The sequence below is a fragment of the Saimiri boliviensis genome, chromosome 2 (genome assembly GCF_048565385.1).
Source record: "Saimiri boliviensis isolate mSaiBol1 chromosome 2, mSaiBol1.pri, whole genome shotgun sequence".
Classification (NCBI taxonomy): Eukaryota; Metazoa; Chordata; class Mammalia; order Primates; family Cebidae; genus Saimiri; species Saimiri boliviensis.
Genome location: NC_133450.1, coordinates 15,299,336 through 15,324,742, shown reverse-complemented (window position 1 = coordinate 15,324,742; position 25,407 = coordinate 15,299,336). Strand labels below are relative to the sequence as shown.

General features: G+C 39.8%; 1 protein-coding gene across 19 annotated transcripts in view; it reads right to left on the bottom strand.

The window, feature by feature from the left end:
* Positions 1-25,407, bottom strand: part of EML5 (EMAP like 5) — a 189,317-nt gene that overhangs the window by 51,676 nt on the left and 112,234 nt on the right. For 14 of the 19 annotated variants that reach the window (XR_012516114.1, XM_039468793.2, XM_039468792.2 and 11 more), the window contains exons 21-22: positions 24,076-24,217; positions 325-477 (exon numbers count right to left, since the gene is read on the bottom strand). Coding sequence is in view for 18 of the 19 variants with exons in the window: in XM_039468793.2 (XP_039324727.1) it covers positions 325-477; positions 24,076-24,217 (295 nt within the window). In the remaining variant the exon portion in view is untranslated. Of the gene's footprint in view, positions 1-324; positions 478-1,937; positions 18,955-24,075; positions 24,218-25,407 lie in introns of those variants that run through there. The other 5 variants (XM_074392853.1, XM_074392855.1, XM_074392854.1 and 2 more) reach the window with 5 other exon arrangements.

The window sequence follows — 25,407 nt, the reverse complement described above, 5'->3', positions numbered from 1 at the left end:
AAAGCTGATTAAAATGAGTGCAATTTCAAAAGCATTAAGAATAATATAACAAAAACAGTTATCCAACCCCTTTTATGTCACAAATGAGGAAACAAAAGCTCAGAGAAGCATCCTGGCTCCAGTCACACAAAAAATTTAGTAACAGAATTGACACTAAGACAGATATTTGTACTAATCTAATAACAGGGCTTTTATACACTGCCTTTTCTAATAAAAAAGCTTAAATTCTGAAATAAAATAATAGTTAATAAAAATTATACACTGATACATTTACACACTGCCAGACCCAAGTTAATGCTCAAATACAATTTCAACAGATCTTACCAGGTGAAAATCGAATATCTGAAATCATATCTTTTCTGTGATGAAAAGACACAAGATCCTCTAGAGTATCTGCATTTGCCATTAAGAAGCTTCCATCATTAAGACCTACAGCTAAAGCTTTACCATCAGGAGAAAAACAGCAACACCTCCCACCTGAAAGAGAAAGAGTATATTAGGCAATTTTCCCTTACTTAAAAAAAGTATGGGCCATGTGTGGTGGCTCATGCCTATAATCCCAGGAGTTTAAGACCCCATCTCTACCAGTAGGCAGGGTGGGGGAAGGGGCAAGGGGCAAAGAGAAAGGGGCAAGAGGGAAGAGGGAAGGGAAGTAAGTAAATAAACAAATAGCCAGGCATGGTGGCACACACCTGCAGTCTCACTTAGGAGGTAGGAGGACTGTTTGAGCCTAGGAGGTTGAGGCTGCAGTGAGCTATGACTCACCACCGCACTCTAGCCTGGGTTACAGAGTGAGACCTTGTCCCCTCCACCCCCAGAAAAAGGTATTTTAGGGCCAGGCGCAGTGGCTTAAGCCTGTAATCTAGCACTTTGGGAGGCCAAGACAGGTGGATCATCAGGTCAGGAGATTGAGACCATCCTGGCCAACACGGTAAAATCCCATTTCTACTAAAAATACAAAAATTAGCTAGGCATCATGGCGCATACCTGTGGTCCCAGCTACTTGAGAAGCCAAGGCAGAAGAATCACTTGAACCTGGGAAGCAGAGGTTGCAGTGAGCAGAGATTGAACCACTGCACTCCAGCCTGGCAGCAGAGTGAGACTCCCTCTCAAAAAAAAAAAAAAAAAAAAAAAAAAAAAAAAAAAAGAATTTGCTAAAAGAATCTTTTATTTCAAAAAGGTTGTCTCTTTATTATGGCCTCAAATCAATATTAAAAAGGAATCAAGGGATAAAATTTTCTATAGAAGTCAATGTTATGGAATTCTAATATTTACCTTAAAAGAAATTAAGGTGATGAAAAAGAATGAGAGATTTAAATTAACATAAAAAGCCAATGATATATGTGGAAGTTTTTGGTTTTTTTTTTGCAGAGTAGGTTTTACCTTTGTAGCTTCTTTCTAACAAAACAGAAATTTAAGAAATAAGTCATCTTCATAATTTTTTTTTGAGATAAAGTTTCACTATTGTTGCCCAGGCTGGAGCACGATGGCACAATCTCAATTCACTGCAACCTTCGTATCCCAAGTTCAAGCAATTCTCCTGGCTCAGCCTCCCAAGTAGCTGGGATTACAGGCATGTGTCACCAGGCCTGGCTACTTTTGTACTTTTAGTAGAGACGGGGTTTCACCATATTGGTCAGGCTGGTCCCAAACTCCTGACCTTGGGTGATCCACCTGCCTTGGCCTCCCAAAGCGCTGGGATTACAAGCGTGAGCCTCTGTGCCCGGCCTATAAAATATTTTTAAAAATATGATAATAGGCCATTATTAGTTTAAGGTAGGAAGATCTGTCTATATGTTTCAAAACCACATATGAAATATTAACATTAATTTTATTAATGATAGAATGATATTCATTAACATCATTAATGATGATAACATTAATTTGTAAAAGTAAGGGTTAGTGCTGCATTGGTAAACACAAAAAAATGGGCTTACCCTAACAGCAAGAGTTGCAGCAGGCATATTCAAAAGCCCTAAGGATTTTGGTATCTTGTATGAAATCTGATGAGGAAAGGACAGGGTATACACAGAATGAAAAATTATCAAATAAATTGAGAACAAGTAGTCATTTAATTATCAAGCATACATTGGAAATGAAGAAAGCTAAGATGTGATTTCTCAGATTTGAGTCAAGAGATGATGATGACCTGGAGCAGGGTGGCAGCAGTGGAGGTGATGAGAAGATGAAAGATTTGGATATATTTCAAAGGCAGGGCCGGCAGGACTTCACCAACTGGAGGTGGAGTGAAAGGTAAGTCAAGGGCATGTTTTTGCTTGAGTGGTGATGCCATTTACTGAAATGGGATAAACTAGAGGAGGAACCAGTGCTTAGTTCTGTACAAATTAAGTTAAAGATGCTTATGAGAAGTTCAAGTGAAGACAAGAAGGAGACAATTTAGTATATTAATCCTTTCCAGGAGCTCAAGGGAGAAGACAAGATGGGATATAATAAGGGATACAGTCACATACAGATAGTAGTTACAACCATTGGTTAAGAGTTTGTATTTAATTGATTTCCTCTCAGATTCAAATCCAGCCTTCTTGTTCTTGCTATGTGATACTGAAGCTGAATCCTGTAGATATGTTTTCCCTTGATAGCTGACTTGATTTTTGCCAGTAGATATACTGGAGGGACACTGCAAGGTCAAAGCACAAGGAAAAGAGTTCTTTCTTCTTACCATGTGCTGCAGCCAGAGGGTCAATGGAGGGTATGAGGGTGAGGGATTGGGAGCAGGGAGCCTGGGAGGGAGGGTCTCTGAAACCACAGCAGATTTCCTACATCAGCTTTGGCCCATGTCCTCTGGCACATTTCTTTCCCATTGGCAGGTTGTGCTTTTCTGTGGCACCCAGATATTCTACAAAGAGATCTGAATCTCATCCTAGGGTGGAGAGGAAGGTCCGTCCTTCCCCTCCATGAGGTTCATTCTTCATTAGTCTTATGGGTAGGAGCTGCTCTCTGTAGTTGCTACTTCTAAATTGCATATGAAAAATCTATTAAAACATTCTTACCTCTGTAAGCTTTTAGATTTATTCCTCTTCAACAGGTGTCAGCCTATGAGTGACACCCTTTGGAATCCTCTTTTATACCTTTTTAAACCAACGTTAATGAGTTAACATGTCATATTAAATTTTCTCTGTTCAAATTACTGGGGATAATTTCTGTCTCTTGACAGATACAGAATTGGTACTGAAGTAGTCTCTGGAGATAGACCAGCAAAGGTGGATTGGCTTAGTCATGCCTTTGGGGTTGAGCACAGTGCTGAGTCCTTACCGATGGGAAACGGAATGCTAACAACCCAAGGTATACATTGTCATCACAATTAATCAAGTTATCTCCTATTGTTGATTATGATAAAGTGTCTACTGTAGAGTTAAGCACCTTGGCAGCCCACAAGGTTGCTGCCCGTAGCATTACCATAATGATGATTATAAGGACTGTGGTGTGCAATAGATTTTACTGACAGTGTGAAACATTTACAGAAATAAGTAAAACTCAGGTCTTTAAACTATCAGCATGAGTTGTGGTTTAAGCAGAAAATGTTTCCATGGCAAGTCTAAAACAATCTCTGGCATCTTAAATCCACCGGACTGGTATCACTAAATATTAAACACAAATTTAATTGTGTGAATTTCAAATTGACAGCCTTACCAAGTTTTTTATATGAATAACTGGGCACTCTGAAGCTTGGAATGGGGATATCTGGTTGGACTTAAATAAAACTGATAAACTCAAACTTCTGTGTTATTCTGAGCCTCACTTTCCACTGCAAATAGCTTGCTTTCCCTGTTTCTGAGTAGTCTGACCTTCTGGGGCAGTTGCCTTGCAGGGAAATGCTCATCTTTCTGAAGAATCACCATAACCACTCCTTTGCTGTTACTAGACTCAAAATGGGTCAAACTCCAGCATACTCTAGGACAGAGATCAGCAAACATTTTCCTAAAGAACCAAATAGCAAATATTTTAACTTTGTGCACCATATGGTCTCTGTCACAAATACTCAGCTCTGCTACTATAGTGTGAAAGCAGCCCTAGATGATACATAAATGAATGGACATGGCTGTGATTCCATAAAACTTTACAAAATCAGGAGTTGGGCTGGCTTTGACCCATGGGCTGACACCTGATGGAGAGGAATGTATCTAAAAGCTTAGGGAGGTAAGAATGTTTGAATAGATTTTTCTAGTAAAAAGAAAAAAAAAAGATTTTTCTTTTTCTTTTTGGAAAAGAAGTTTTATTCTTGTTGCCCAGGCTGGAGTACAATGGTGCGATCTTGGAACATCACAACCTCCGCCTCCTGTGTTCAAGCGATTCTCCTGCCTCAGCCTCCCAAGTAGCTGGGATTACAGGCATGTGCCACCACACCTGGCTAATTCTGTCTTTTTAGTAGAGATGGGGTTTCTCCATGTTGCTCAGGCTGGTCTTGAACTCCTTATCTCAGGTGATCTGCTTGCCTTGGCCTCCAAAGTGCTGAGATTATAGGTGTGGCCACAGTGCCCACCCTTGAATAGATTTTTCATATGCAACCTGAACACCAATCTACACACTAATACACTGGAAAATATATTAAGGGCAGCATCTGCATCTCAAAAAGCTCTGTGACTGTTTCTCATACATAAATGACCATAGTACAAGTTTGTCCAACCTGTGACTCATGGGTGGCATACAAGCCAGGATGGCTTTGAGTATGACCCAATGCAAATTTGTAAGCTTTCTTAAAATATCATGAGATTTTGTTTTGCAATTTTTTAAAACTCATCAGCTATTGTTGGGGTAATTTTACATGTGGTCCAAGACAATTCTTCTTCCAATGTGGCCCAGGGAATCCAAAAGATTGGACACCCCTGCCATAGGAGATATTGCCATTGTCATAGCCTCCCTGATTTAACTGAGATAATCATGGAGAAGCAGAGGCCAAGTAGCAGCACTTAACCAGCCTACCTCCTGATTTTGTAAAGGTAGATGCTTTCACAGAAAAGGACAGGAGGAATGTAGTGATAATCAGAATGTTTTAGCCTGTGGAGACTCCTGTTGGTGGCTAAAGAATCACATTTATCTAGGAATGAAGTAGATGGGTAGGCTACTAGATTAATGTTTGATTTATTTAATAGAGAAACTCCATACGTGGTGACTAGAAACCTGACTCAAATTAAATCACCATAATGGAGAATCACAGATTCTCAGTCAGTTTTCACACCTAAGCCAATTCATATACTTAGAGCTCCTTGATTGAAAAAATGGCCAGACAATAAGGAAGGACCAAGTAGCACTACCACAATCTATAATAATATCTTTCTTTGAGGACTCTGTGGCTGCTTATTATAGAATAATGGTGAACTGGGGAAACTGAAATGCTCAGATTTTCAGGGATTACTAAACACTAGACATAGGCTCTGAATTGATAATTCTTGGGAACATAAAATGCTGCTGCTGTATACCAGTCAAAGTGGGAGCTTATGGTGATCCTGTGACAGATGGAGTCTTAAGCCAAGTTTCAATCACGGTAGGCCAAAATGGTCTGTGGAACCTATCCATTTCCCGAATTAAAATAGACCTATGTGGCAACTGGTAGACTCCTCCACATTGGCTCTATTATCCATGGGGTAAGAGTCATTATAATAAGAACTAAGTGAAAACCCCTAGAAATTCTCCTCCCTTCCAAGGCAAAAAACCAGAAATAAAACCTCAAGCCTGAGACTTGAAATACGCAGGAGTCCAAATACCTACCACATTACCACATAAACTTGCCTGTTGGCTCTATGCTGAATTTAGACTAATTTGAGATAATAACTGTGGATAATAAATTTAATCAGATGGTGGCTCCAACTGAAAGCTGTTCTTCCAAATGTAGTATCTGTCCTGGAACAAATCAATACAGCCCCTAGCATTTGTTATGCAGCTACTGCCCTGGTTAATGTTTTTCTCTCCATGTTAATTTGTAAGGATCAGTAGGCGCTATTTGTCTTCACCTGGCTTATACCTGAGTACACCTTCAAAGCCTTGCCTCGGGACTATTTTCAATTCTCTGTTCTCGGCCATAATACCATCCACAGATACCCTTGACATTCCACAAACCATTTACATGGCCCACAACATTGATGATAGCACGTTGAGTGGATCTGGAGAATAGGCAGCAAGAAGTACTTTAGAAACCTTAGTACGATATGTGAATCAAGAGAGTGGCAGATAATCCCTGACAAAAATTCAGGGATCTGCAACCTCAGTGAAGCTTCTGGGTGTCCAGTGATCTAATGTATGTCAAGATATTCTCTACAAGGTAAAAGACAAGTCACTGTATCTGCCACTGCCTGCTGTGAACAAAATGGGCAAAATGTTTGGTAGGTCTTTTGAAAGCAACATATACCACACTGAGTGGCTGCTTCTACCCATCTACCAAGTCACTTACAAGGCTTCCAGCTTCCAGTGAAGACCACAAAAAAAGAAGACAAGCTAGTCTTCCTCTTAGGCTTATGATCCAGTAGATCTAATCATACTCAAAATGTCTATGGTAAACAGAAATGCTCTATAGATCCTCTGGAGACTACCAAAGGAGAATCATACTGCAGAACTGTAGGACTTGAGAGGAAATCTATGTCCTCCTTTATGGTTAATTATTTTCGGTTTGAGATGGAGCTTCTTGCTTGCTACCAGACCTTATTAGAGAGCAAATGCCTAACTACAGGATAGCAGGTAACTACGTGTCCTGAGTTTCCTATCACAAACTGGAAGTTACATGACCAACGAAGCCAGAGATTGGGTATGCACAGCAGCAATCTATCAAGTAGAAAAGATCAAGCTTGAAAGGTCTGGAAGTTACAAGTAATTTACATGAACAGGTGCCTCAAAATCCTTCAAAAATTTCTGCTGCAATGCCTCTTCCACTCTCAGTCTTTACGGCCTCATTGGTGTTTCTTATGATCAGTTCACTGAGGAAGAAAAAATTCCGAGTCAGACTTAAGTTTCCTTTCTTCGTTTTTGTTTTTGTTTTTTGTTTGTTTTTTGAGACAAAGTCTCACTCTGTCACCCAGGCTGGGGTGCAGTGCTGCAATCTCGGCTCCCTGCAATCTCCGCGTCCTGGGTTCAAGTGATTCTCCTGCCTCAGCCTCCCAAGTAGCTGAGATTACAGGCACATGCCACCACACCCAGCAAATTTTTTTTTTTTTTTGGTATTTTGAGATGGGGTTGCACTGTGTTAGCCAGGATGGTTTTGATCTCCTGAGTCAGACTTAAGTTTCTATTGATATGTTGCTACCTATTTGAAAGCATTACAGCCCCACTCAGAAGTGCCCCCCCAAAATAGCAGTAAAGGTAAAATCTCCCAATGGGCAGTACTTCAAGAAGTCTACTTGGTTTTCTACTTTGAAGTAAGAGATGACCGCATGTGCAGATTTACACTGGTTCATTAGTAATTGCTAACAATTTGGATGAATGATAGGGACTTGGAAGAAACAGGAATAAAATATTAGAGGCAAGGAAATACAGAAAATAGATGTGTGGATGAAATTCTTGGGACAGGTCATGAAGATTTATGTTCTAGAAAATACTCATCAAAGTATCCAATACAGAGGAGGCTCTCAATAATCAGATGAAAAAAAAATGATACTCTCTGAGGATACCAGTCAGCCTCTTTTCCTAGCTACCTAGCACTTGCCCAGTGGGCTCACAGTGGTGGCAAGGGCAGAGTCTATGATTGGGCTAAAAAATGTGGACTTCTTGGCAAGGTTGATCTTGCTATCACTACTGCTGAGTGTCTAATCTATTAACAGAAAAGATCAATGGAACCTCTGATATGGCACAATTCCCCCAGGAAGACAAGCCAGCTACTTAATGGCATGCTAGTTACACTGGACCTCTTTTACTATGGAAGAGGAAAAGATTTACACTCAGTAGATAGACATGAATTCTGGATTTGCTTTCCCTGATCATAATTAGCATCACCATCCGTGGACACACAGGATGCCTTAACCACCATCACAGAATTCACACTTCTGACAAAGGAATTCATTTCATAGCAAAGAATGTGTAGCATTAGGCTCATACTCTTGGAATTAACTGGTTCTATCACATACCCTCATTTCCTAACTGAAGACTTATATGTGACATCATTTGAGGAACAACACCTCAAAAGACTATCTGTTTTATAGGATACAGTATAAGCTTTGAATCTTAAACCATTATACAATGCTGTCTACTTCATAGCCAGAATTCAGGGGTCTGGAAATCAAAAGATGAAACTGAAAATGGCTCTTCTATTATATCTAAAAATCAATTTGCACAATTTTGTTTTGCATCCTGTTAACTCTGAACCTTGTTGATTCAGAGCCTTAGCTTCCAGGAACAGGGGGAATGCTTCTACTAGGGGATATAACAATAGTTCCACTGCACTGGAAGATGAGACTGCCACCTAGCCATGGTGGGGCTCCTTATGTCACTAAACCAACAGAAAAAGAATGAAGGTATTACTCTTCTGGCTGGCGTGATTGATCCTAATTACAAAGGGGAATTGAGTTGCTGCTACATAATGAAAACAAAGAGGCTGTCTGGAACACAGGAATTTGCTGGGATACCTCTTAATCCCTCCATGACCAATGGTAAAGCTTAATGAAAAATGACAGCAACCAGGGGAAAAAGGGGATTTCTTCAGATGCTTCTGAAGGTTTGGGTCACCCCACCAGTTACATCACCACAATCAGCTGGGGTTGTGGCTAAGGACAAGAAAAATATGAAACGGTTAGTGGAAGAAATAAGTTATAGATATCAACTACAGCCTTATGACCAGTAATAGAAATGAAGACTATACTAACTTTGCATAAATGTTTGTTATATGTATATCTTTATTTGTGCATATTAACTATTTTACTTTTCTCTCCTTTACAATATTTTATACGAGTTTGTTGGAGGTTAACTTAACAATTTTGTATTAAGGTAAAATATTCAGTAAGACTGTGATTAAATTTAAGAATAATTAATATAGTCAGTAATGCATATGACGACTGTTGGAACTGTATGTCTTCTCTCTCTAGAGGTGAGAACTACTTCACTTGTACCATGGGTAGCTGCATCTCTTTGGGTAGAAACATTAAGGTTAGTACTGTGGTTGTACTGAAGTTCAAATGTGTATAGAAAGGTTCATGTAGATGCTGACTGGCCAGAGGGAACCATTGTGTTTGTTATTAATTTTTGCCTCTCAGTTCCGTATCTACCATTCTTTGGGCCTCACACTTTTTTTTGCTAGCTGACTGATACTAAACTTTGCCAGTAGAGGGAGCTGCAGAGACACTACAAGGCCAAAAGTGACTCCCATCTTCCAGCGTGCTGTTTCATAAAGCCAGGGCACCGACATAAAGGGGGCCTGACACCACAGTGGCAGCCCCAACTGCCTCTTCCAGGAAGTTTCTCCACTATCAAACTAACGATTTAGCTGTAATTTGCAGACTTCAATAAGATTCTCTGGCAGTACTCCTCTTAGTTCAATGACTTTTGCCCTAGGTTAAGCTCTTCATGAAGCGGTGGTTCTGACCATTCAGCTCTGGCCTGCTGCCTCTGGCAAGCTTCTCCTTCATCAAGTGACTATTCTCACTGTTCCAGTGAGGGCTGCACCCTCTGGCTAGCTTTTTTGCCACAAGCTCACTGAATGTTCTGGTGGCAGCCACACCATTTCCAAACAGGTCTGAATCTCCTTTAACTTGTTTGTTCACTCTCCTTTAGTACTAGAGTTGGTAGCTGCTTTCTATGGTGGCTACCTCTAAGGCTTTTTCAGTAGGTAATCACCTTTTACTAGTTAGCAATTCTTTTTATTAAATTCCCACTGTTCAAATAACCCTAGAAGTCTCTGTCTTCTGAATGGACAGTGACAGACTGAATCTAAAGTGTGAGTGTACATATGAAAGGAAAAGTCTTGGGAGAAGCCCTGGAGCATTCCTAAATGCGGCATGCAGGAAGAAGAGACAGACCTAGCAAAGGAAACAGAAAAAAGGAGTCAGTGAAGTAGAGAGCAAAAACTAACATGGACGAGTCGCAGAGGTAAGTGAATAAAGTAGTTCAGTTAAAAAAAAAAAAAAAAGAAATGATAAATTGTGTGAAAAATTGCTGTGAGGTGAATACACTGAGAACCAAGAACTGATAAACAAGTTGGCAGCCAGTTAAATGGACAAATAGGGACAAAAGCCTAATTGGGGTGTGTTGTGGAGCTACTGTCATATGAACACACAGAGAAGGGAGCCTCAACAATATTGAGGAGTTCTGCCTCAAAAGAGGGGTAGAGAAACAGAACAGTAGTGAGGTCAATTATCACAGTTCCTGTTTTACTCACTGCTTATTCTGCTGGTTGGGTGCAGGCATAAAGCAGGTAGAAAGTTGAGTTTAAGCAAAGATTAACATACTATCCTTTTAAATTCATAGCTGATATCATTGGAAAATAAGAAAAATGTTTTAGGTATCAAAAATAAAAGGGGAGCAGAAAACCAGAGTAAAAAAGCCACATTTGGAAGGGGGGGGCCAAGATGGTCAAACTAGAAACAGCTGTGGTCAGAGGCTCCCACAGAGAAGAACAAAAATGGCAAGTGAATCCTGCACCAGCAACTGAGGTATGCAGGTTATCTTCATTAGGACTGACGAGGTGGTTGGCATGACCCAGAGAGTGAGGAAAAGCAGGGTGGAGCAATGGCTCACTTGGGAGCTGCACCAGACAAGGGGAGCTCCCACTCCCAAGCAAGAGAGGAAGTGAGTGACTGTGCTACCCTGCCCAGGAAACCACACCTTTTCCATGGATCTGTGCAACCTGTGAATCAGGAGATCATGACCTCGTGAGCCCATGCCACCAGGGCCTTGGGTCCCAAGCACAGAGCTATGCAGATTGTCAGTGGCCACTTGGCTGGGGACTGCCAAAAACTACTAAGTTCCTTGAGGAAGGTATGGCTGTCAACATTTGGCTGCCTGCTGCCTAAGATAACTGAGCTCCCTCGGGGAGGGGCAGCAGCCATCATTGCAGCTCCAGTTTGCCATTTCTCCCCTGCTGGTACCTGGGAAAATGAACAGTTTAGACCCAGGAGGAATTCACCACAGTGCAGCACAGAGGCTGTGGCAGACAGTGGCTGAACTGCCTCTTTAGGTCTGACCCTGAAACACCCCTCCTCACTGGGTGGGGCCTCCCTCCAGGAATTTCAGCAACTCCTGCCAGAGGTTTGTAGACAAAACTGATCTCCCTGGGACTGAGCTCCTGGGGGGAGGGGCATCCGTGGTCTCCATGGATCAGCAGACTTAGTCTTTCCCTCTGCTGGCGCTGAGGAATCTGGGCAGTCAGGACGAGTGGGATTCCCCCCAGTGCAATGCACTCCCTCTGCCAAGGGGCAGTCAGAGTGTTTCATTAAGTGGGTCCTTGATCCTGTACATCCTGACTGCGTGAGACCACCCCAACAGGGGTCACCACACACCTTATACAGAAGCATTCCTGCTGGTATCAGTTCAGTGACCAACTGGGACAGAAATCCCAGGGGAAGGAGCAGGCAGCCACCTTTATTGTTCTGCAGCCTCCACTGGTGACACCTTGAGGTATGGGAGGGACCCAGCCAAAGACAGTCTGGAGTAGACCCCCAGCAAACCTAAGCAACCCTATGGAAGAGGGGCCCAATTGTTAAAAGAAAAACAAACCAATAAACAAAGCAACAACAATAAGAACATCAACAAAAAAGTCCCTACAAAAACCCCATCCAAAGTTCAGCAGCCTCAAAGATTGAAGCTAGATAAACTCACAAAGACGAGACGGAATTAATGAAAAATTGCTGAAAACGCAAAAAGCCAGAATGCCTCTTCTCTTTCAAATTATTACAACACCTCTTCAGCAAGGGCACAGAGCTGGGCGAAGGCTGAGATGGATGAATTGACAGAAACAGGCTTCAGAAGGTAGATAATAATGAAACTTGCTGAGCTAAAGAAACATGTCCTAACCCAATGCAAAGAAGCTAAGAACCATGATGAAACATTATAGGAACTGTTAACCAGAATAACCAGTTTAGAGGGGAACATAAATGACCTGATGATGCTGAAAAACACAACACAAGAATGTTACAATGCAACCACAAGTATCGATAACTGAATAGACCAAGAAGAGGAAAGAATTTTAGAGCCTGAAGACTATTTGGCTGAAATAAGATAGGCAGACAAGATTAGAGGAAAAAAAGGAATGAACAAAACCTCTGAGAATTATGGGATTATGGAGAAAGACTGAACCTACGACCAAATAGGGTACCTAAATACAACAAAGTTGTAAAACATACTTCAGGCTATCATTCAGGGGAACTCCCCAACCTAACAAGACAGACCAATATTCAAATTCAGGAAATCCAGAGAACCCCAGTAAGATACTCCATGAGAAGATCAACCCCTAATATATAATCATCAGATTCTCCAAGGTCAAAATGAAGGAAAAAATATTAAGGGCAAACAGAGATAAAAGTCAGGTCACCTATAAAGGGGAGCCCATCAGACAAACAGCAGACCTCTCAGCAGAAACCCAACACAAGCCAGAAGAGATTGGGAGCCAATATTCAACATTCTTAAATAATTTCCAACTCAGAATTTCATATCCAGCCAAACTAAGCCTCATAAGTGAAGGAGAAATAAAATCCTTTTCAGACAAGCAAATGCTGAGGGATTTGGTCACCACCAGGCCTGCCTTACAAGAGCTTGTGAAGGAAGCATTAAATATGGAAAGGAAAAAGTGTTACCAGTCACTGCAAAAACACACTGAAGTACAAAGATCAATGACACTATGAAGCAACTACATCAAGTGGGCAAAATAACCAGCTAGCATCATGATGATGGATCAAATTCACACATAACAGTATTAACTTTAAATGTAAATCAGCTAAATGCCCCCAATTAAAAGACAGAGAATGGTATACTGGATAAAGAGTTACGACCCATCGATATGCTGTATTCAAGAGACCCATCTCATGTGCAAAGACACACATAGGCTTAAAATAAAAGGATGGAGGAAAAAGCAGGAGTTGCAATCCTAGTTTCTGACAAAACAGATTTTAAGTCAGCAAAGATAAAAAAGACAAAGATGGGCATTACATAATGAAAAAGGGGTCAATTGAACAAGAAGAGCTAACCTAAATATACATGCACCCAGTACAGGAGCACCCAGATTCATAAAGCAAGTTCTTAGAGACCTATGAAGAGACAACTTAGACTCCCAAATAATAATAATGGGAGACTTTAACACCCCATTGTCAATATTAGATCATCAAGACAGAAAATTAACAATGATATTCAGGACTTGAACTCAGCTCTGTAGCAAATGGACCTGATAGATATCTACAGAACTCTCCAACCAAAAACAGCAGTATACTTTCTTCTTGGTGCCACATAGCACTTACCCTAGAATCAATCACATAATTGAAAGTAAAACACTCCTTAGCAAATGTAAAAGAGCTAAAATCATAACAGTCTCTCAGACCACAGCATTATAAAATTATAACTCAAGATTAAGAAAATAATTTAAAACCACACAACTACACGGAAATTGCACAGCCTGCTCCTGAATGACTCCTGGGAAAATAATGAAATTAAGGCAGAAATCAAGAAGTCCTTTGAAACCAGTAAGAACAAAGAGACAAGATACCAGAATCTCTGGGATGCAACTAAAACAATATTAAAAGGGAATTTTGTAGTCCTAAATGCCCACATCAATAAGCTAGAAAGATCTCACATCACAACTGAAAGAAGTAGAGAACCAAGAGCAAACAAACCCTGAAGCTAGCAGAAGACAAGAAATAACCAAGATCAGAGCAGAACTAAAGGAGATAGAGACAGAAAAAGCCCTTTAAAAAAATTAATGTATCTAGGGGCTGGTTTTTAAAAAACATTAGTAAAATAGACCATTAGCTAGATTAATAAAGAAGAGGGAAGAATCGAATAGACACAATAAAAAAATGATAAAGAAGATAATCACCACTGATCCCAGAGAAATACAAAAAACCATCAGAGAATCCTATAAACACCTCTGTGCAAATAAACCAGAAAATTTAAAAGAAATGGAAAAATTCATGGACACAGACACTCTCCAAAGGCTGAACTAGGAAGAAGTTGAATCCCTAAATAGACCACTAACAGGTTCTGAAATTGAGATAGTAATTAATAGTCTACCAACAAAAAAGAGCCCAGGACCAGACAGATTTGCAGCTGAATTCTACCACAGGTACAAAGAGTAGCTAATATCATTTCTTCTGAAACTATTTCCAACAACTGAAAAGGAGGGACTCCTTCCTAACTCATTTTATGAGGCCAGTGACATCTTGATACCAAAACCTGGCAGAGATGCAACAACAAAAAAGAAAATTTCAGGCTAATATTCCTGATCAACATTGATAAAAAAGTCCTCAATAAAATACTAGCAAACCAAATCCAGCAGCACATGAAAAACCTTATCCACCACAATCTAGTTGGCTTCATCCTCAGGATGCAAGGCTGGTTCAACATACACAAATCAATAAACATAATTCATCACATAAACAGATCTAAAGACAAAAACCATATGATTATCTCAATAGATGCAGAAAAGGCCTTCAATAAAATTCAACATCCCATCATATTAAAAATTCTCAATAAACTAGGTATTGATGGAATATACCTCAAAACAGTAAGAGTCATTTATAATAAACCCACAGTGAGTATCATACTGAATAGGCAAAAACTAGAAGCATTCTCCTTGAAAACCAGCACAAGGCAAGGATGCCTTCTCTCGTTACTCCTGTTCAACATAGTATTGGAACTTCTGGCCAGGGAAAGCAGTCAAGAGAAAGAAATAAAGTGTATTCCAATAGAAAGAGAGGAAGTCACACTGTCTCTGTTTGCAGATGACATGATCATATATCTAGAAAACCCCATTGTTTCATCCCAAAAGCTTCTTAGGCTGATAGGCAACTTCAGCAAAGTCACAGAATATAAAATCAATGTGCAAAAATTACAAGCTTTCCTATATACCAATAACAGACAAGCAGAGAGCCAAATCATGAATGAAATCCCATTCACAACTGCTACAAAGATAATAAAATACTTAGGAATACAGCTAACAAGGGAAGTGAAGGACCTCTTCAAGAACTACAAACCACTGCTCAAGGAAATAAAAGAGGACACAAACAAATGAAGTAATTCCATGCTCATATATAGGAAGAATCAACATTGTGAAAATGGCCACACTGCCTGTATTAGTCTGTTCTCACATCGCTATAAAGAAATACCTGGCTGGGCATCGTGCCTCACACCTGTAATCCCAACACTTTGGAAGGCTGAGGTGGGTGGATCACTTAAGGTCAGGAGTTCAAGACCAGCCTGGCCAGCATGGTGAAACCCTGTCTCTACTAAAAATACAAAAATTAGCCAGGCGTGGTAGTACATGTCTGTAATCTCAGCTACTTGGGAGGATGAAGCAGGAGAATTGCTTGAATCCAGATGGCAGAAGTTGCATTGAGCTTAGATTGTGCTACTGCACTCCAACCTGGGCTAAAAGGGGAGACTTCATCTAAAAAACAACCACCAAAAAAACCCTGAGACTAGGTAATTTATAAAGGAAAGAGATTTAATTGACTCACAGTTCCACATTGCTGAGGAGGTCCCAGGAAACTTACAATCATGGCAAAAGGCAAAAGAGAAGCAGGCACTTTTTTTTCACAGGGTGACAGGATAGAGTGAGTGAAAGCAGGTGAAATGCCAGACATTTAATAAAACCATCAGATGCTGTGAGACTTGCTATCACGAGAACAGCACAGCTCCCATGATTCAACTGCCTCTCACCAAGCCCCTCCCACAATATGTGGGAATTTAAGATGAAGTTTGGGTGGGGACATAGCCAAACCATATCACTACCCAGGGTAATTTACAGATTCAATGCTATTCCCATTAAACTACCATTGACATTCTTCACAGAATTAGAAAAAAACTACTTTACAATTCATAGGGAACCAAAAAAAGAGCCCGTATAGCCAAGACAATGCTAAGCCGTAAGAACAAAGCTGGAGGCATCATGTTACTCAAATTCAAACTATGTTACAAGGCTTACCAAAACAGCATGGTACCAGTATAAAAACAAACACATAGACCAAGGGAATAGAATAGAGATCTCAGAAATAAGACCACACATCTACAACCATCTGATTTTCAACAAAGCTGAAAAAACAAGAAATGGGGGAAGGATTCCCTATTTATTTATTTGTTTGTTTTTATTTTTTCTGAGACAGAGTCTTGCTCTGTTACCCAGGTTGGAATGCAGTGGCACAATCTTGGCTCACTGCTACTTTCACCTCTGGGGTTCAAGTGATTCTCCTGCCTCAGCCTCCCAAGTAGCTGGGACTACAGGCACACCCAGCTGATTTTTGTATTTTTAGTAGATACAGGGTCTTACCATATTGGCCAGGCTGGTCTTGAACTCCTGAGCTCATGTGATCTGCCCTCCTTGGCCTCCCAAAGTACTAGGATTATAGGCATGAGCGACCACCCCGGTCAGATTCCCTATTTAGTAAATGGTGCTGGGAAAACTAGCTAGCTACATGCAAAAAACTGAAACTGGACCACTTCCTTACTCCTTATACAAAAATTAACTCAAGATGGATTAAAGACTTGAATGTAAAATCCAAAACTATAAAAAATCCTAGAAGAAATTCTAGGCAATACCATTCTCAGGACATAGGCAGGGGCAAAGCTTTCACGATGAAAATGTCAAAAGCAATTGCAATGAAAGCAAAAATTGACAAATGGGATCTAATTAAAGAGCTTCTGCACAGCAAAAGAAACTATCATCAGAATGATCACGGAGAACATTTTTGCAATCTATCCAGCTGACAAAGGTCTAATATCCAGAATCTACAAGGAACTGAAACACATTCACAAGAAATAAACAACCCCGTTAAAAAGTGAGCAAAGGACATGAGCAGACACTTCTCAAAAGAAGACATTTTTCATGCAGCCAACAAACACATTAAAAAAAACTCTGTATCACTGATCATTAGAGAAATACACATTGAGATACCATCTCACATCAGTCAGAATGGTAATTATTAAAAAGTCAAGAAACAACAGATGCTGCTAAGGCTGTGGAGAAATAGGAACACTTTTACTCTGTTGGTGGGAATGTAAATTAGCTCAACCATTGTGGAACACGGTGTGACGATTCCTCAAAGACCTGGAACCAGAGATACCATTTGACCCAGCAATCCCATTACTGGGTATATACACAAAGGAATATAAATCATTCTATTATAAAGATACATACAGAAATATGTTCACTGCAGCACTATTCACAATAGCAAAGACGTAGAATCAACTCAAATGCCCATCAGTGATAGACTAGATAAAGAAAATGTGGTACATTTACACCATGGAATACTATGCAGCCATAAAAAGTAAGAAGATCATGTCCTTTGTGTGGACATGGATGGAGCTGGAAGCTATTATCCTCAGCAAACTAACAAAGGAACAGAAAACCAAACACTACATGTTCTCACTTATCTTATAAGTGGGAGCTGAACAATGAGAACATATGAATACAGGGAGAGGAACAACACACACTAGGGCCTGCTATGGGGGAGGGAGGGAGTGCATCAGGATAAATAGCTAATGCACATGGAACTTAATATCTAGGTGATGGGTTGATAGATGTTAACAAGCCACCACGGCTCGTTTCCCTATGTAACAAACCTGCACATCCTGCACATGTATCCTGGAACTTAAAATAACATAAAATAAAAAATTTTTTAAAAGTCACATTTGCCTTAACAGCATAGGAGACTAGTCTTGCACCTGGACCTCCTAAACAAAACTGGAATTGTTGAAAAGACATACATTCATTGTACTCATTATAGTATTAGCTTTCAATTTTTTATGTTAATTTTAGGTTCCAAAGTACTTATAGTGATAATCTAATACCATTATTTCAAAATTTAAAAAAAAGGTCTGATCTCTGAATCACTGGCATCCAGGGTATGCTGGATGCTAGTGATTTCTTCCCTCAAGTTTCACAGAAAATAAGAGTCAACTAAGCAAAACTAATACTGAGAATAATTCTCACTCTAGTTTGAAGACTTTTTGAACACTGGAATATGAACACAGTATTGATTTCCTAGGAGGCTGTAACAAATTACCACAAACTGTGTGTCCTAAAACAACAGAAATCCATTCTCTCACAGTTTCTGGAGCCTAGAAATCTAAAATCGAGATGTTGGCAGAGCCATGCTCTACTCCGAAAGCTCTTGAGAATAATCCTTCCGTGTTTCTCTCCAGCAATCCTTGGCGCTCCTTGGTTTATGGGTACATCACTCCAATCCTCTGCTTCCATCATCATACTGCACTCTCCCAGTGTGTCTGTGTCTCTATGTCTTCACATGGCCTTCTTATAAGGACATCTGTCACTGCGTTGAGAGCCCATTCAAATCTAGTATACCTGTGTCTTAACTTGATTCTATCTCCTAAGATTCTATTTCCAAATAAGGACACATTCACAAGTACTGGGGGTTAGAATCTCAACATATCTTTTCAGAGGAACACAATTCAACTCACAACAAATACAATAGTAATGAATTATAATTTTCTTCTAGAAATCATAAATCTAAAAACAATGTACCCTGGAAATGTTTTCTTTAAAACAACGATTATAGCTTGCTATCAATAAAGGGGCTATAGCCAGGCATGGTGGCTCACGCTTGTAATCTCAGCACATTGGGAGGCCAGTGCAGGTGGATCACTTGAGGTCAGGAGTTCAAGACCAGCCTGGCCAACATGGTGAAACCCCATCTCTACTAAAAATACAAAAATAAGCTGGCTGTGGTGGTACATACTTGTAGTCCCTGTTACTCGGGAGGCTGAGGCAAGAGAATCGTTTGAACCCGGGAGGTGGAGGATGCATTGAGCCAATATCATCCAGACTGCTCCAGCCTAGATGATACAGCACGACTCTGTCTTGAAAAATAGAAATAAATAAAGAGGTTATAGTCCCTACAAAAAAAATTTTCCAAAAAAAAATGTCCTCAAAGCCATCAAAAAAGAGATAGTATTATCTGATGAAGAGAGAGTCACAGGAAACTTAGCACTGGATTATATTTATCTTTTTATCATTACTCAGACTAGCATATAGTGTAGTGTATAGTATAGTACAGTGTATAGTAAGGGCCTTTTAGGCCATTGGAAAAATTTGCTCAAAATGAATTACTTTCAATTCAGTAATAATATTAATAAACTTTGCTCTTTAAGATTGCTTTAAAAGAAGAATCAATTATTTATTTCAGTGTTTTATGCTGAAACTTTCTTCATTTTAATAATTCTCTATTAAAATACTGCACAGCTATTCTTATATTGTTATAATTTTGTCTTTTTGTATTTCAATATACTAAATATTAATATTTAGTTTCTCTAGTTTCTACATTTTTTTGACTCATGAATATCTTAAGAAATAAAATACAGACACTTAATTACATGCGATTTTTTTTGGCAAAAACTTTCCAAACAGCATATTGTCATTTTCTTCTGGTATTACAACAATATCTCAGAAGAAAAATAGAGAAACCTTTTTTAAAAAAATGTATCTGACAATAAAGACTTTATGAAATAGGCTTATCTATCCTGGCCTGAGTTCTCCATAAAGGGGGAAAAATCATACTTGAGAATTCACAAACACTGGGTGGCTTTCACAAATCTTAGATTCAAATTTATACTCATTACATGATCTATGTAATCTCAGTTAAATAAATTTCCAGTGGTTCTGGATGGTAGCACCTCAGACACCTGACGAGAGAAACATAAAATCTCTATAGAAGCACACACCCTTGATTCAGACATCATGGGATCTGCAGAGGTAAAGGAAGCCCAATCAAACATGAACTTACAATATGAATTTAAAATGCACAAGAAGATGGACCACTAGGAGGGAGTCAGCAGAAAAACAAACAAACAAGATAACATCCAAAAGAATGTTAAGAAAACACAGTAAATGAGATCCTGGGAGATAATTAGATTTTATATTATTTAACTGAAACAGGTAGTTAAGATTAAAGATAGAAAGGAGGAAATCTAAAATATAAACAAGGAATATGATGTTAAAATATTTCAGGCAAACTTGTAAACAAAAAGAAGCTATAAAACTGACAAACAAAATTAACTAAATGGGTAGGTTAAAAAACAGATAGCAATAAATTGCTATAAAGAGAATTAAAAACTATAAAGAGAATTAAAAACTAGAGGCCAGGCAGCCACGGTGGCTCACATCTCTAATCCCAGCACTTTGGGAGGTGCAGGTGGATGGATCACCTGAGGTCAGGAGTTTGAGACCAGCCTGGCCAACATGGTGAAACCCCATCTCTACTAAAAATATAAAAATTAGCTGGGCATGGTGGCAGGTGCTTGTAATCCCAGGTACTTGGGAAGCTGAGTCAGGAGAACAATTGAACCTGGAGATGGAGGTTGTAATAAGCTGAGATGGTGCCATTGCACTCCAGCCTGGGGGACAAGAGCAAGACATCATCTCCAAAAAAAAAAACTAGACGAATCTAAAAAAAATTACACAGATGCAGATGCCACACAGAGACAGACACAAAACATGAAATGAGCAAGACATGGAATAACAGTGTAGAATTAAAAAACAGAAAGTCCATTAAAAACTCAGAATTGATTATAATTAAAACTTGAACCTGGAGGATACAAGTTTTTAACAGAAACCTTCTAATATGTTTCTGTTAAATAGCCAGGTGTGGTAGCTCACACCTGCAATCCCAACACTCTGGGAGGCTGAGGCAGTTTAGGAGTTTGAGACCAGCCTGGCCAACATGGTAAAACCCCATCTTCACTAAAAATAAAAATATTAGCTGAGTGTGGTGGCAGGTGCCTGTCATCCCAGCTACTCAGGAGGCTGAGGCAGGAGAATCATTTGAACCCAGAAGGTGGAGGTGGCAGTGAGCTGAGACTGTGCCATTGCACTCCAGCCTGGGCAACAAGAGCAAAACTCCACGTCAAAAAAAAAACAAAAACAAACACGAAACTTTCCAACATGTCATTATATAGAAAAGTGCAAAAGGCTGGCAAAAATTTAGAAAGTGTTTACTTCATGAACATTAAGAATATAAACATTAGGCTGGGTGCAGAGTTTCACACTTGTCATCCTAGCACCCTGGGAGGCCGAGGCAGGCAGATTACTTGAGCCAGGAGTTTGAGACCAGACTGGGCAACATGGTGAAATCTCATCTCTACACAAAAATTAGCTAGGTGTGGTGTTGCATGCCTGTAGTCCCAGCTACTCAGGAAGCTGAGGTGGGAGGATCACTTGGGCCTAGCAGGTGGAGGTTGCAGAGATCTTGCCACTGCACTCCAGCCTGGGTGACAGAGTAAAACACTGTATCAAAAAAAAAAAAAAAAGAATATAATCATTAAGGCATGCATGTTGCATCATTATACTTCTGTTTATTCTTTAACTGGGTGCCATAAAATTGAGTTGTTTGCTTGAAATTTCCCTATGACAAGCTACTTTAATTATAATGAATTATTTTTTATAAAATGATAAATCTCAGGATGATAGATATAAATTCATTTGTTGAAGAAAACAGTATTTGCTTATTGAATAATTCGAAGAGATAACTATGTTTTATAATACTGAATCTAGCATGACTTCAGTAATTAACCAGTGTAAAACCACACATATCCCTCTAAAGTTAAAATCCATCTGTTTTCCTCTTGAATCAGTGATGACAAAAATTAAAATAAAGGTGAGTATAGAAGAATATATATATGTTTTTTGACCTAGGGTCTCACTTTGTCACCTAGACTGGGGTGCAGTGGTATGTTCATGGCTCACTGCAGCCTTGGCCTCCTGGGCTTGAGCAATCTTCCTGCTTCGGCACTCACAAGGAGCTGAGACTAAAGATGTACACCACTATGCCCACCTAATTTTTATATTCTTTTGTAGAGACATAATTTTTCCATGCTGCCCAGGCTGGTCTCTAACTCTTGATCTCAAGGAATCTGCCCACCTCAGCCTCCCAAAATACTGAGATTACAGGCATGAGCCACCATGCCTGGCCCTTAAAGAAGAATATTTAAAAACAAAAATAAGGAGTCATGAATTTTCTGTGTTCAACCAAGAACTGCAGAAGTAGTTGCATTAGCATTTAAGAATGAGAGCAAAAAAATCAAAATATGTTCAGTTTAGTGGTATACTAAGGTAAGGGTGGTTATAACAGTTTATTCTAAGTGGCAATATGCTGCCTAAAAGAATTTTAAAATAATAATAAAACTAAATAAAAATCCATCTGCTTTTTAGGAATGGTGATGTCAGTGGTTTTTGAGACAGAATTTTGCTCTGTTGCCAGGTGCCAGGCTGGAGTGCAGTGGTGCAGTCTCGGCTCACTGCAACCTCCGCCTCCTGGGTTCAAGCAATTCTCCTGCCTCAGCCTCCCAAGTAGCTGGGACTAAAGATGCGTACCACCATGCCCAGCTAATCTTTATATTTTAGTAGAGATGGGGTTTCACCATGTTGGCCAGGATATTCTCAATCTCTTGACCTCGAGATCCACCCTCCTCAGCCTCCTAAAGCGCTGGGATTATAAGCGTTAGCCACTGCACCCGGCCTGATATCAGCGTTTTATAAAATACTCTTCCTGCTGGTATGGACCACTTCTACTATTCTGCCCTTGATAAACCACTGGTTCAGACAAAAGCAGCTAAGGAAATTTTCAACAAGTCTTTTATTAAAGAAACTCTAAAGTAGGAAGAAGAAAATGATAAAAGCAAACAGTGTGACATGCAAGAAAAGGTGAACAAAGAAACGTATACGCACAAAAAAACCCTGAATAAACAATGACTCAATAAAACAGTAATAACGACAATTAAAGGAGGTTGTGAGGATTAAAAAAAAATAAATGCTGGACATCAATAACTAAAAAAGGGGAGGACAGTGACTAGAGTTCAAGTGTTCTAGAGATTGTGATAAACTTTAGATTTTAGTTAAGTTTATGTTACTTAACTGTAACCCTAGAATAGACTATGACTTTTAAGTCAATAGAAGAATTACAATTCATGCTACCTAACTTCAAATTGGCCTTTACTGTGGTTAGATAATCCTTTCCTTCATCCATTGATTCATTCTCTCTTTCTGTCTTTGAGATAGAGTCTCATTCTGTTGCCCAAGCTGGAGTAATGATCACAGTGGCATGATCTCTGCTCACTGCCACCTCCGTCTCCTAGGTTCAAGAGACCCTCCCACCTCTGCCTCCCAAGGAGCTGGGACTACAGGCATGCACCATCATGCCTGGTTAATTTTTGTATTTTGTGTAGAGACAGTTTCACCATGCTGCCCAGGCTGGTCTTGAACTCCTGAGCTCAAGTGATGCTCCTGCCTTAGCCTCCCAACATGGTAGGATTACAGATGTGAGCCACTGTGCCCGGCCTTGCTATCATATATTTTACAGTAACCATTCCCAACTTTTCCAACTAGCACTCCTCCTATAGTATCCTCACCCTGTAACATTCCCTGCCACTTTGCTAAGAAATTCAAAGCTGCCCATATATCTTCAACTAGACTAGGTTGATAGTAACAGCCTGGCTCTTATAATTGAGCCTTGCCCATCTCGCTACACTGACAGCTTCATCTGCCTCCTACAAATAGGCTCAGTTCTATTTAAAATATCCTTCCCTCAACTGTCTACCCTCTTTTAGGCTAGGGCTTTCTTTCTTAGTTTCCAGTTCATTTTTTATTTTTTTTTTAGTACCCACTATGCCCTAGAAAAGTTTCCAGTTCTAAATTATGCAAAATCCAGTCACAAAGGAGAGAAAAACTTAACTTCTGTTTACTTCCTATGTTCTTTAGCATGTTATTGGAAATTTGCCCAATTTAGGCATGATGATAGGAGGTCCCATAAAGCATAGACTGAGTACAATTAACCTTCTATATCTGGCACCGTGAGCAAGTAGACATTCAATAAATATTTCAATGTATTTAAAGTCTTTTTAAAATGTGCCTAGTATTGCTTTCTTATATTTGCAAAGGTTAGAAAACTGTGACGGCTTAATCTATGTTCAAGTCAGAGAGCCTCTTACCCTTTTTCAGCTTCCGGACAGCCAACATACAATGACTAGGAGAGAGATCCCATATTCTTAAGGTTTTATCATCACTTACAGTAGCGCAGATGGGCAGATAAGGGTGTGTAGCTAAACCCCACACCTCTCCTTCCATGTGTCCCTATAAAGAAAACATAGGATCAATTTAACCTAAAGATAAGAGTGTGTGTGTGTGTGTGTGTGTGTGTGTGTGTGTGTGTGTGTGTATACACTGTTATTTAGAATAAAACTAAAGACAACATTCAATAATATATAATAATAGATAGGATACTGAATAGTAAGTCTAATAAAACTTTTCTGTTTATCTTTGGGAAACACAATAAAATACTTGCGTTAACAACTTTAGCTCCACAATTACAATATAACCAAGTTACCATTAAAGTTTACTTATAATCCTAAAACATTTTCTGGGTGGAGAGAATAGGAATTGGCTGCTCTGGAATGTTAATTGCCACACAGAAGGCACTTTCCTACATGACAGAATGAGGAGCTCCACAGACCTGCTCACTAGTGAAACTAGAAAAAATTAATTTTTTAAAAAAACAACCGTTTAAACTCTCTGAAAATAGTTCCAGGGAGATGCAACAAAGGAAGGAACGTTTACTCAAGAAAATCTGCTAAAATTTGGTAAGAGCTATGAGAGTCTATGGTATGTAAACTGAGATCCACTCCCTTCCTCCCTCATCATCTAGATAGAAACTTCAGGTGAGACTGATGCAACCAAGAACACTAAGCTCTCTCTCCCTACCAGCTCCCGGTCAGAGCTCTATCTTTCTAGGTAAGGCAGGATGTCAGCATTTCTCATCCTGCCCTTAGCCCCCTGTTGCTGAAGCTAAATCCTTGGTGAACTCAGCTGACAATTGGGAGATCGCTTCTGCCCAGCCTCTACTCCAGATGGAGGCTCTACTTTGGATGTGGTGTCTCTCAGAATAATGGGGTCCTGGTGGTAACCCAGAACACCTGAGACTATACTGTCCCCTCTCCCCTTACCAATATCTCAGTGCCTAAAGCCTGAGATACTAGAAGAGCCCTTGACCTCACTCTCAACTCCAGAGTCCTGGTTCAGAGACTTTGCCTGGAGGGAGAGGCAATCCAGAAAACCAGATAGCTCCTAATCTCTTCTCAAAGGAACTGCCTTCATTTACAGCAGAGTGTGAAAAAGCTCACGCACAAGGATGCACTCAAAAACTAATTCGGAGGAAACTGGAAGGGTCACTGGACATACAGGCTAAACTGTAGGCCAGCTAGTTTGTCCAAGAGAACCAGTAAACTCTGAGATAGCTGGGAGGAGCCTGCTTGGAGTCAGAAACC